The sequence below is a fragment of the Echeneis naucrates genome, chromosome 7 (genome assembly GCF_900963305.1).
Source record: "Echeneis naucrates chromosome 7, fEcheNa1.1, whole genome shotgun sequence".
Classification (NCBI taxonomy): domain Eukaryota; kingdom Metazoa; phylum Chordata; class Actinopteri; order Carangiformes; family Echeneidae; genus Echeneis; species Echeneis naucrates.
The window spans coordinates 2,297,583-2,310,674 of NC_042517.1; the positions used below are offsets into that span (position 1 = coordinate 2,297,583).

At 42.8% G+C, this 13,092-nt stretch overlaps 1 protein-coding gene across 4 annotated transcripts; it reads right to left on the bottom strand.

The window, feature by feature from the left end:
- Window positions 1–447: 447 nt before the first annotated feature.
- Window positions 448–12,544, bottom strand: ada (adenosine deaminase). Of its 4 annotated transcripts, none has more exons than XM_029507129.1 (11): window positions 12,452–12,543; window positions 8,458–8,519; window positions 7,657–7,779; window positions 6,216–6,359; window positions 5,903–6,018; window positions 4,793–4,917; window positions 2,354–2,425; window positions 1,715–1,816; window positions 1,463–1,530; window positions 1,246–1,375; window positions 448–669 (listed from the first exon to the last, which is right to left on the bottom strand). In XM_029507129.1, exons 1-11 carry the CDS (start codon window positions 12,482–12,484, stop codon window positions 565–567), a joined length of 1,080 nt encoding a protein of 359 aa, XP_029362989.1. In that variant the 5' UTR covers window positions 12,485–12,543; the 3' UTR covers window positions 448–564. The 4 variants fall into 4 exon arrangements, with proteins under 4 accessions (XP_029362989.1, XP_029362992.1, XP_029362993.1 ...); XM_029507132.1 differs by lacking the exon at window positions 12,452–12,543 and adding an exon at window positions 10,636–10,917; XM_029507133.1 differs by lacking the exon at window positions 12,452–12,543 and adding an exon at window positions 10,259–10,592.
- Window positions 12,545–13,092: the final 548 nt, after the last annotated feature.

A 13,092-nucleotide genomic window follows, 5' to 3' on the forward strand; every position in this document is an offset into this window, starting at 1 on the left:
TATTTTCTGCCACCCTCCCCTCCGCCGTGACTATAAATAGTATAATTTGTCTATAAAATTGTGCGCATGCTCGGTGCATAAAAACCCTTTAACACTTTGACAATGAGTGTCACTGCCATCTACTGTAGTGGAGGTGAATTACATTTTATTCTAGTACGGCACACACACACACACACACACACACACACACACACACTATTTGAGAAGCACTGCCTTAATTCAACTCTTAAACCAAAAACGTAAACTTGAATTTTCCCATCGATACTTCACCCTTTCACCTGATGTAAACACATGAAGAAACGCTTCACACGGCAAAAACAAGTCGTCACCCCGTTCAGAAGTGCCCTGTAAACTAAAGTAGTAAAGGTATGCTGCTGGCGATGCACCGATATGTGAGGTGAGCCATTGGCGGCAAGATGAAAAGCATATTTTGTGTTTTTCTGTACGAGACCTCATATCTGGTTCTAACTGTTGTTTGTTTTTTTTTTTCCCACATTCACACGTCAGGCTCGGAGGGGCTTGTCCCTGGGTTAGGTCTCGTGTTCTGGGATATCCCGGGCAGGTTTAGAAAACGGTGCTCCGTGTCATCCCGTAGGCCTTGTACAGCTTCTGGAGGAGCTCTCTCTTCTCCTCCTCGGGCAGGAAGCACGACTCCGCTGACTTGATGTTCTACAAGACGCAAAGAAGCATTTTAGTGCACTCTCATGTTCTTAGTCCACCTTAGAGTAAGAGTTTGATGCTGTGCAGCTCAGCACAAAGACAGGAAACTTTACTTGGCTCTGTGAGAACTCGAGGAAGTCACTGTCAGGTCAAGCTGATGGTATTCTGATTATTACTGCAGGTGGTGATGTGATTTCAGTTAGAATGATGACAATGATAAATCGACCGGTTGTTCCTTTGTCACTTGGATTATGATTTCCTGCTATTTGGAAATTGCACTTGGCCATATTCCAGTTTTTTTTTTTTTTTTTTTGTGCAGCTCTCATCTGGTAGATGAAATTACCAACCGTGAAAAGAATCATGTTGATCTATAGAGTGGCAGGTGGGTGAAGACACAAAGCTAATCTTCTACTGTCTGTGTTAAATAGAAATAAGACTTTTACATCTAAAGCAGATGAGTGAATTTCCCCAAACGTCACGCTGTTGCTTTTATGATCTGAACCTGATGAACCTGCTTTTGTTTCTGCTGTTAATCAGCATCTGCCTGTGAGCCGCCGCTCGGATCATTCAGGCATGCAATCTCACCAGTCGTTTGAATTCCTCCTCGGTGAAGCCCATGTACTTGTGCGCTGTGTTGTAGTCGAGGTTCAGGGTGGAGTTGAAAATCAGAGGGTCGTCTGTGTTCAGGGAATAGTTCGCCTGGTCGTTCCTGAACCTGCACAAAGGAAGTGACACGGATCCTGAGCTGCGGCCTGCTTCTACCTCACAGCATGTCAATGACTTGGAATGGAAGGCAGCTCACGTGATGACGGGATGCTTGGTGAAGTCCGGGTCACAGGCTCCCGTCAGTTTACTGGAGATGGGACAGATCTGCAAACAGAGCAGCAGGAAGAGAAACCTTACCACTGCTACAGTAACTGAGAAGTCTCCACCAGGGGTCACCACATCACCGGCTCACCATTTGGAACTGATTTTAAATCATCCTACTTTCTATTTGAACTGATCCAAACGATCGGGTCTTTGACGGTGAACACGGTGCCGGTGCTTTCCTCACCTCAAAGTGCATGTTTTGAGCCAGCAGTTGTTTGTACAGAGCTTGGTCTTGCAGGGTTCTGTAACCGTGTCCAACACGTTCGGCTTTCAGCACCTCCACAGCCTGAAATAACAGCCGGTCCAGATGCAAAAAGTTAGAAATCACAAAAAAAAAAATCGGCCGGCTATTTCTGGAGGAAGACTCAACAGTTGTGCCACAGCTGAGCTGCCACGTTGGGGGACGGCACAGGGCGTGACCTCTTTATTTTGGCAAAGAAAGTGCAGCGAGACTGTGACCTGGTTTCAAACAAAAGGAGCTGCTGAGATGGATACAAACAGCAAACAATAAAAACAGAGTGGTCTCTGTTTTGGAGACATTAAAATAAGAACATTTCCTCATCTGTAATATCGAGTTACTGCAGTCTGTTGGGAAAACGTAATCCTTTAATGGCGTCTATTAACATTAGATCTTCTTCTTGTTGGACCTTCGCCCAAACAGCTGGTTTAGTCATTTCTATTGTTAGTACGTGACTCCACTGTTGTGCGTAGCAGCCTTTACATGTCCCAACGGGCTGTAACCTTCAGGACAGTAAAAGTTGTGTGATGATGCTGCCACCCAGTCAACAAATGTCTCATGTCAGCGTGGAGCGCCTCGTCTTACCTCCTTCACCACAGACGGCGGGCCCACCTCGCCGGCGTGGACCGTCCTGTGGATCCCACAGCGCACGGCCTCCTGTCAACAAAATCAACAAAATGTCTCACATCTGCACTTCCACAGAATCGTACCGAGATGTTTCTTTGGTAGAAAAGGTCCACTCTTTTTCTAACTGAATATTTCAGCCGCGGTTTTGTTTTTTTTTTTCCTCACATCCTGAAAAGCCAACACTGAACTCTAAACAGTCAGGACAAGCAGCTGTTTTCATTTTAGTATTCCTGACCACACGCACTCACTTTATCTACAGGACACGCAGTTGTGATTGTATTCTCGGTTAGTTAATAAAAGAAACACATTTCCAACTCTGATGATGTGCATCATGTATTTTAGTTGATCCATTTATGCAGCCTTTAAAAAACAAAGTAAACAGAGTAAACATCTGTAAATGAGGAGAGTAAATTATATATTTACTCAAGAAAACACAGACGAAATAACTCACATCAAAAAAAGACTTAGAGATAGAAAAAAAGATAGAAAAATAAACTATTTCAAAGAGGAAGCAGAGTTTTTCCTGACTTGGTGTATTTTAATCACGGCATTCGTGTTGATTACTGACAAAGAGCTAGTTAACAGAACTCCAAATACTATACCGGTGAACTTGAGCAACAGCCTAATTATTTAAATTTCATGGCCTGTTTATGGATTATTGTGGCCTGAATGACTTTCTTCTGGTTGTACTTTAACCAGTTGTCGCAGTGGAAGAATGCAAAGTATTTTTACTGCACACACACAAACACTCCACTTACTGAAAGTATCGACATTGACATTGAGCTTTCCTTCTTTGATCGCATGTTGTTTGACAAAACAAGTTGTGAGCGTGGAGCTCCGCACTTTAAAAGGGTCAGTGGCTTTGTTTATCGTCTGTTTTTGTGACCAGCATGATGGAGTTGTTGGAATTGCAAATAAGAAATGGCAGCCAGCATTGAAACCTTCACTTGGATTCATCTTTGCATGCGGCTGACTAATGTGGCAGTATACCTGAGCTGAAAGATTATGAACTGCATCCATGCACGTATTTAATTTCAGGTAAAACTTGGCCGCCTCGCAGAGCTGCACCACATAACCTGATTAATCCTCCTCATTCATTACGGCCTGACAGGTGAAATCAATTACTCACTGTGGTGTTCCCTGAATTAATCAATAAATGCCGTCTGAAAGCCAAATTACATTTTTCTGAGAGGTTAAGAGGAAATCTGTTTCAGTCCCATATGTGTTGTCTACAGATAAAGACATTTAGGATCTTATCAGTTTGACAGTGGGGAGACGATGGCGGATCTGTTAGCCATCTGTAACACAAGTGGGCTGAAACCGATTTCACAAGTCAGCAAACCGCAGGAAGAGTGGAGAGAGCATCATGTTGGTACACAGACAGATATTCTGCTTATGTCCGGCATGCTCAAATTCAACGAAACAATTTGGTTAGAAAACAAAGTCACAGGATCATGAGTAGAATGAAAAAATATTTGTGAGATCGTGAACAGGAATATCTGTAACAAATTTATCAAATGGTCTCAGTTGTGAACCGTGCAAAAACTGGAAACCACCAAAGTTATGAAAACACGTCATGTGGGAGTCAGACTTTGAAAAATTGATTCAGAGGATGTGAAATGTGGTGACACCAGAGAAAATATGAAAAGATGAACAAATTCAACCTCTGCTGGCCGTGAATGTAGATAATATCAACCAATGCTAGTCTAGCAGATATACTGTCTGTATTGTGTTTACGTGCTAACACTTGTTAAATATCTATAAAGGAAAAGAGCTGAAGGGAACATCATTCGTTTTTTATTTGTAATTTGGACATAAAGTCAAAATACTTCTTATTATTGTAATTATTATTATGAACTCACTAAAGTAATTAAAATACATCATCTGGTATCCAAGAGTTCATTCAGTTTCATTAAAATCTTCAAATATATGTCAACATTCAGATATTGATCTGCTGCTGACCATAGATAAATTAAAAGATTAACTTATTTAGTATGATTCATCTTCTGGGGACCATGAATGGCGTCTGTATCAGATTTAATGGTTATCTGTCACACTGGGTGTCAGAATAACAATCAGTCGCTGGGCTGAAACACGGCTTTAAAATCCTTTTCCAGGCCTCTGAACATTCTTGCCAGCGAAAACACAGCCGCAGATTCTTTCTAAGGATTCCTTAAAGTCTTCAGAGCAAACTGATTGATGCCCATCATGCTCTGTGACCATAAAAGGTTTTCATAACCTCGAAATGACATTTAGAGCCGATTGAAACAATCACCGCTGCACTCCAACGTCAAGAGACGGCAGTCTGATGTTACAGGTTCCTCTTCTCAATTCAAATTGGCACATAAGCATCCTTAAACCGGCTTTAATAATGCTGATTTCACATAAAACGCTCACCTCATACGCCATCCTGTGTCCTGGAAAGGCCTCACAGTTCAGCGACTCATCGCCTGCCAGGTCGATGGCGACCACTCCCTGGTGGCGGTATGTCTTACACAGCTCAATGATGTCCATGGACCAGCCTGGAAAATGTTACAGACTCATATTACAACACAGTTTGGAACTGAGACAAACACACACACACAGGTAGATGGTGTGGCAGCGAAAATGTGTCTGAGCGTCATGCTGCATTCATTTCCAGCTACGACAGGCAGAAAACAACTTTCAGCATGCGACAGCGATATTTAATGAAACGTGTTTTGATGATATGAATCAGGAGCTGCAGTCTGAATTTAGCTTAATGTGGGTCTATTTTCTTCATTTGAGGTCAACACAATCGGCTCCTGGTGGTAGACTCACATTTACTGTTCCAACATGAACTGTCATGTCACTGCTGGCAACGTACCAAATAGGGCACAACACATTCCTTTAGTTTTCTGGATAGTACCTCAGATGGTTCAGGACCTTTCATGCGGTTTAAAGGAGCATAAAACAGCTTGTATGATTTAATATTATCCGTAAAATAGAGCTGTTGTAATCTCTAATGATAAAAGCAGACATCCTTCATACAGGAAGTCTCTTTCATGGAAATGCTTGTAATTCTCCAGAGATATTACACCATGCTTGCAAAATGGCTTGTGCAGACCACAGACGGACCCCTGTGGGTTAATCTTGGCTGTGGGGTGTTTTAGGAAACAGCTGCACAAGTGCTGCTGATACAGCGGCAACTCATGTTGCCCCCGACTTGGGTTCCGTTTGTACACCGATCGTGTTCAACGGGACGGCGTGAGCACTGTCCTGTGAAAACCATGCATCTCCAAAACATGAGCTGTTCAGGGACAAAATAATAATGATGACAAACTCTTAGTGGACGTTTCCAACTTTAGTTAAAAAAAACAAAAAAAGACCACATTTTGGAAATGCATGGCTTTCACTGCATATTGTGGGGTTTTTGTTTTGGATGGGAGGATTCCTACTCGTTATATAACGGGAGGTGCTTTGAGACAGGAAGGAAGACACAACAGTGAAGAACCTTATCTCGCAAGGTTGTTTTGAACAGTTCATTACTTGGCATGTGGCGCATGCAGCATAGAATGGACCTGGCTTTGATATTGAAGGCCCTCTCGCCCTGGCGGAGGCCCTCGTTGACCAGGCGGACCACCTCATCTGGGCTCAGGTCGCCTCTGAGCAAATGACACACACAGAGGAAGGCGTTAAAACACAAGCACAAGGGCGCTGGTCTTCATTCCAACACTTATTGACGATAAGATAAATACGCACACACACATAAGATAAACCCAGTTGTGCTGAAAAACACTGCACATAAGATGAGCTAGATAATTTTTTATTCAAAACTGAATGGAGCAAAACCAAAACTTACTCTTCCTGTTGCCACGGAATGGGATCCACTTTAGTGTTGGCCAGAAAATGCGGACTGTATCTGACCTCGACGTAAATCACTCCTTCCTTCGCTTTGTCCTCGACAAACTCATAGGCGATCCGCTTTATTGCCTCTCTGTCCCCACTGAAACAGAACAACCAGGGACACACACAAAATGAAAGACTTTACCCTTTGGCTCTGATAAACATATCGCTGATTGTAAATAATTCTCTGAGTCACTGATCCATTAACTAAACTCTCTGGGGATGAGCAATATAAGCATTAAACGGTATAACTGATAATGCTGATACTGTTTACACAACACCACATCTGTGATGATAAGACTATAACGCTGCTATCTTTCATACTGCACAACTGTACAACAATTATTAGGGTGTTAATAAATGTATATATGTTAAAATAGATGTAATAAAAGTTGAAGAACGGGTTTTCTGATCTGCGATGGAGCTGTCTGGTCTTCACATTCAAAGCTGTTGTCATGTCAAGTTGAACATCTAAACTAACATCTAAATTTACATGTGAGCTAAGATTTCAGAAATTACTCAAATTATTGTTCAGGTAATGAAATTACTGTTAGCTTCACCTATCGCACTTCCAGAGAAAACATTTGGCCTCCCATTTAAATGGGAATCGCAGCTTCATTTCCCTCTTTCCACTTTCCAGAGTCAGCAGCTGCGTCACGTGACGGGGGAACAACACCTCTTCCAGCATTTACACTGTCGTCCATCCTCTCTTTCCTTCCCCACCCCCACCCCACCGAAACCAATCATTCAGCATGAGCTGAGCTCAGCTAGCAGCTTCCCTGTGTTGTCGGAGCCGTGGTGCTCACACGCGGCTTTCAAGGGCCTCGACACAGAAGGCAGCATTCAGCACAACTGCAGCCCGGCCGCTACATTGTTGGAAGCTTTTACGGCCGCTGAGTGTCTGAAAGACTGTTTGGTCTTTTCTAAACGGTTCGGACTGTCAGTGGGGAACCGAAATAAATATAACACAGAAAGGCACCGGAAAAAGTTCCCCGGCCAGCTTTACTCTCCTTTTGAGCCAGTCTCCAAGGTGACACTCGATCTCGATAATGATCTGTCCCTGTTCTGCATATTTGGCATTTCATGCCCGCTGTTGTGCCAGAGAACTGCATTACATAACCCTGCTGGGTCGTGCATCCCAGGACCATCAATCACACCCCACAGCGCACACTCTGGGTGACGCCAGCTGCATCATAATTGTAGCAAACGTGCGCGATAAGCTTTGCAACTGGACTTTGGCCCACATTGTAAACATTCCCGTGACACAGACGAGGCTGACCATGAATTTCAATCAGCCCCGTCTTGGTCTGTGGCCTTGCTGTCACATGCCCCGGGGCGAGAAAACAGCACTGCTGATTACGAAACTGAATCGGAGAAGACGACATCTCAGCACTTACGCAATCACGTGCATGTACTCGGCGAACTTGCCCAGGAACTTAGTGAGGGTGGCGGGCTCTTTGACAATGATGACCGATGTCATCTCCTCCACAGTTTTTCCTGGCAGAGTGATGCCACGTCTCCTAGTGGGAAGATGGACACAAGTCAAGGACTGAGACTTTGGCACCACTTTCACTTTCCAGCCTGACTGATTCGTTTTGGAGCATATTCATAGATCTACATATCAGAGTGGGGAGTTTCTCTTCAGTCTGGAAATAAATAATATCCATAACTCAGCCTTCACTTAGCCTCCCAACATATTTGTCTCTCTTGACTCTTTAGATATCTCTAGATGGCCAGAAACATTAAGAAGTCGATAAATTGCGATGTTGAGCAAGAGGATGGGATATTCTTTCTCACGAGTTCACTTGTTGAGGCAAATACAAATGAGAAACTGACATCTATTATTTTGTCACACAGCACTTTCCAGTCCTCTTCAGCTCTCCAGACCATTTTAGCATCTTTCATCTGACTTTATATTATATTATGCATTTCCTGAAAAAGCTTGTGGGGATGAAAAAAATGAGCCAGAGGAAGAGTCATAATCGAACGCACATCATGTAAATATTAACACAACTCCAATCAGTGCTAACTGTTTGCTAATATAACCTGCCTTTGCTCCGTTTGACAATTCCACCTACGCTTTTTCATTTATCTCTCTTATCCACTTATTGATCCAAAGGCGTGTATCTGAAACAAACATCCAAAGTCAATGTTGAAGGACTTTGATGAAAGGAAATGAAAAATAAACTTAAACTTACTCGGCGACGTCAAGAATAGTCTGCACCCTGATGGCTCCATCGAGGTGAACGTGCAGTTCAATCTGTGGACGGTAAATTAGAAGATAATTAATGAAAGAGTCAAACCAAAGCAAGTTCTTTTCGAGCAGCGGCCTGGTTGGACGGAGGAGTTTCATGTCAGATGTCTGGTGGTGACAGATAGCAGCAGGACTGACCGCTCTGGCTGCAGCCCATCGTGCTGGAAAAGCCAGAGGAGCCAGCGAGGGGTCAGAGAACAGAAAGTATTCAGGCTCGTCTTCCCTCGCCAAGAGCTCAGATTCATCCCTGCAGATGACACCCATAAATCTCTGCGCCGCTCCTTAGTCAAAGTCAGATTCAAATTAGAAATTCACTTCGTTTAATCCTCGTCTCTGGTCGGGAGCAAAATGAGCACGGCGTTGGAAATCAGCTCTAAATGAATTAAAGCGCCTGATGTGGACAGAATGACGCCTTTGATTTTCCTGCCAGACACATCAAAGGTTGATCGTCTTTAATCCTTAAAGATATTTTTCCTTATTTCTCGGCCCTGTTATGCTCAATCTGCTTCAAACAATCAGTGATGTGATTAAACATATGTTTCCCGCCTTAGCTTTCCTTAATTTAGTTTCGGTTTGTGTTTGTCACTGTCACCTAACGACAATTAGTAGTCGGGGGTTTGATTCCCAGGCCTGGGGCCTCTCTGCGAGGAGTTCCCCTCTGGCTTCTCCAACTCCTTCCAAAAGAACACATGCACTCTGGATCAGACACGTAAATGTGGATGCATTGATAAACATCTGGTCGGTTTGCAAACCATCTTGTTGCATGCTCTCCCTGCATCAGATGTCTCAGCTGGGGATAAAAGAAAAAAGGATACAGGATGGAGAGCTTTTGACTCAGATTAAGCCACTGAGACCACAGACGGCAGAAATCATCCCATAAACAGGTCCAGTTGACGGCTGTGTGTGAATTTGATTGTAACAACAACAGAGGACTGCTTAGTCCAGATGTTGATGTTGATTCAGTTTCTCTAATCTCAGACTGACATCTTAGTTATTAAAGGTTTATTAAAACATCGTTCTACTTTAGAGATAAGAGTTGCTAAATAGATCCAGAGCTGGACAAACATCTGAATTCTGGGGATTTAAACAAATCCCATTATTTACCTCAGAAACGTCTTTGTATCTTTTAAATAACTGGATAAATTCGATGACGGTCGGATCATAATGTGTAAAAAAAAAAACTTTATCCCCATTACACTTTGTCAAGACTTTTTTATGATTCTCCAAAGATGATAAAATAACACAGTCGTGCAATAAATCAGCTTCACTAAAAAGTGAAGCTTCAGCAGCTTTTAGTGTCTTCCCTCCACGACTGAAGCAATGACGACTGAACAAGAGCAGTCTCGATCCAAGACCAGTATTTCATATTTGAAACAGCCGTTAGATTGTGCAACCTTGTGTGTCACATAATTACAGGGAAAAGGAAACAGATTTACAGACTTATTTTTCCTGAGTTAATTTGTTTTAGGTTTTGAATGGGCATAAAGGATAATAATCTTAAATGGAAAAAAGAGCCACCGGCTGTCAAAAACTATTGTGAAATTTTACTGGAGCTTAAACAATTTTTCAAAATAATCAAGTGGAATAGGAAATGCATTAGTTGTAAAATAATCCATTTCGTCTTTCTTGGATTTAATTGAACTGAGCTTTAAATGTTTGTGTTTTTTTGGATGATATAGACAAAAAGATGACTGAATGAAGTTGCAGAAATAAACATCAGATTCTTTGACGAAGAAAATAATAACCTGCTTCTAAAATGATGCCTGTGACAGTTTCTCTTTCTGGGTTATATTTCTGATAAACCTTGCAGCTCTGATATTTTACGAAGCCAAAGCTCCAGATGAAGGTCTGCTGCCTCTTGGACTCACAGAGCTCTTTTTCTCAGCTACACTTCGCTGATGTCGACCAGTTGAGTGTCACCGACAGATACGGAGATAAATTCTGAACTTACTCATCCACTTTGCTCTCAGTTATGACCAGCAGCTGAGAAAGCTGCTTCCTCATCACATCAGAGAACACAAAATAAATTCCTGGTGTACATCTGATTCCGACTGTGTGCCACCAATAGGACTGAAAGAGCCGAAAACATTGAGCTCATATGTTTCCTCACACATGTTTATACCAAGAGGTGATGAATCCTGCTGGTTTACATCTTCTCCTCTGAAAAGCCAGCTGCGATCCGACAGCGACAGCCTGTTGAACCATTAACTTCAGGAAATCCTGCAGCAGCTCTCTCGGGTCAAACTTCCTATGTGCACTGCAGGAACTTATATAATTTAATGGCATCAATCCTGCTTTTAATCAGCATGTCAGCGCTTTTTTCATTGTTCAACCGGCTCTTGTTGACGATGAAGGTGAGCTAAAAACATGAACCGCGTTCCAAAGAAGTGGATAAGGGATCGGCGATCTCGCAGGGTTGGCTGACTGTTACAAAATTCTTCGAGGAAGAAGTTCATATTTCATGATTAGTATCTGAACATCGCTGTGCTCAAGGACACGCATGACTGTGTGTGTGTGTGTGTGTGAAGCTTCTAGTAAGCAATCCTTTTATGCATGTGACAGTCTGCTCAGTCTCAAAGATCAAATACTGAAATTTATCAGTTTCATGTCAACATCTTCTTCGATAATCACTTCATAATTTCTCCTCCCTCTCATGCGAGCGACCACATTGGTTCTGGCATCCTGTTTTTTTCTGCTTTATCATTATAAATGAACATTTGTGGCTTTTTGGACTTGGAAAGGACACAAAAGGACTTTATAAGAAATCACTTGTGCTAAACAGTTTTCAGTATTTTCTGATATTTTCTTCTTTATTGGAAAGTAACATATTTATTCACATCAAGAAAATCAGTGTGCAGGAAGAATCGCCTTTTATCAGCGGCAGAAAATGACACATTTACATTTGTTTCTTTAGGTTTGACCGTTTTATAGCATCTTTACAAACCAAGCCATTCCAACCAGGCTCACTGTCTGATCAGCCTAAATAAGTTAATCAACAGCTGTTCATTTTCTGTCAACAAACTTTATATTGTCATCTAGACAAATTTTCAAGCTTCCCACTTTCCAGAGCAAACACTGAGCTTGATGGACAACGAGCCCGCTGCTCCTGCTGAAATAACAGCGCCAGGAGCAGGCCGGTGAAAAGGTGAAGGGTCACACACAACGACTCCATGAGTGCTATCAATTCAGCTGAATTAATATTTGATAAGATTATCTGTGCAAGCAGCCACCCAGTCACTGAGGTCTCTCCTAACACGCTCACACTGCACCTCTCTTTCGAGTCTTTCCATTCCTCAGCCACTTGCAGGTCACTTGCTCCCCTCTTATCTTACAGGCTCAGTCCAAAGGGCGCACAGTAGATGACTGAATAGCTGAAGAGTAACAAACCACCAGAGAGTTCAAGCCGCATTATCAGGATTCACTCTCTTCCGCTCTCCAGACAACATAAAAATAAAAAGGAAATACAGCCATTTAAAAAATAAGACCTGATTAAAGAGTAAAGAAAAGGCTGCTGCTCTGATCACAGTGTCATGGCCTGAGAAAGACAACACCAGTGATGCCTTCACGGCTCAGGTCAGTGGGAGGAATCTGCTCTTTCTCTTGGTGTGATTCATTCATTTTTGTCGCTGCAGAGCAGCATGTCCGAACCTGTTTAAAGCTCAGCGCTCCGAACTACAAGCGAACCCCAACTTGTTTTCACACTATCATCCAAAAGCATGAAGTTTCTTTTTTTTTTTTTTTTTTGGTTTGTTTGTTTGTTCTGCTTTAACCTGGTGAGACTTCATTATTTCTCCAGCTGCTGCTCTCCGTGCGCAAAAAATAAATAAATAAATAAATAAAAATCACCAACAGTTTGCGCAACAGCAGTAATTCAGTAATTCAGTAATTCAGTAATTCAGGACTGTAACTGGCCATCTGTCCGATGAAAGCTCACTCACCTTGGGCTTGTTGAAGACCACTGGCTCGGCCATGGTGGAGCGGAGTCTGCTGCTGCTCAGCGCGCTGAGGAGCCGACAGCCAATGACAGCGGCCGCCAGTCTGCCTGTTATATGCATGACTATAACTGGGGGACACGCCTTTATTCATGCGACTGGCCAAAGAGGGGGGGGGGAGAAAAGGACAGAGCAGGAAAAAACAAACCCCACCAGGAGAGAGAAGAGGTTCAGGGAGGACTTAGACTGCAGGACTAGAGGATGTAGAAGGATTAGCTGCCCATGTGATGAGAGCTTTACTTACCTTCCGGGCTAATTCATCAAGGCAACTTATGAGACGCAAGAAAAATGGGGGCATTTATGGTTAATTATGGGGCAATTAACTCAACAGGATTTAAGAGACTGCTGCAAATGATCCGCTCCACTCTCAGTGGATCAACTTTCAAAAGGAAGTTGGAGTCAGATATATATTTTTTTGATTTTTTTGAAGGTTTTCTGACTGTGTCCTGATCTGCCCCATCGGAGACACCTTATCAACCGTGTGCCTCCTGTTTTATTTTGGAAGTCAGCGTGATTGTAGTACTTCCTGTCTGTTATTGTCTGCCCCACAGTTGGTGTCACCTGGCCCCCCCCCCCCGACTCCAACT

Coding starts and splice junctions, on each gene's coding strand:
- ada (XM_029507129.1), bottom strand. CDS start 12,484: ATGGCCGAGCCAGTGGTCTTCAACAAGCCCAAG. Junction 2,426..4,792: donor GACACAGGATGGCGTATGAG/GTGAGCGTTTTA, acceptor TTTTGTTGACAG/GAGGCCGTGCGCTGTGGGAT. Junction 1,376..1,462: donor ACCAAGCATCCCGTCATCAC/GTGAGCTGCCTT, acceptor TCCTTTGTGCAG/GTTCAGGAACGACCAGGCGA.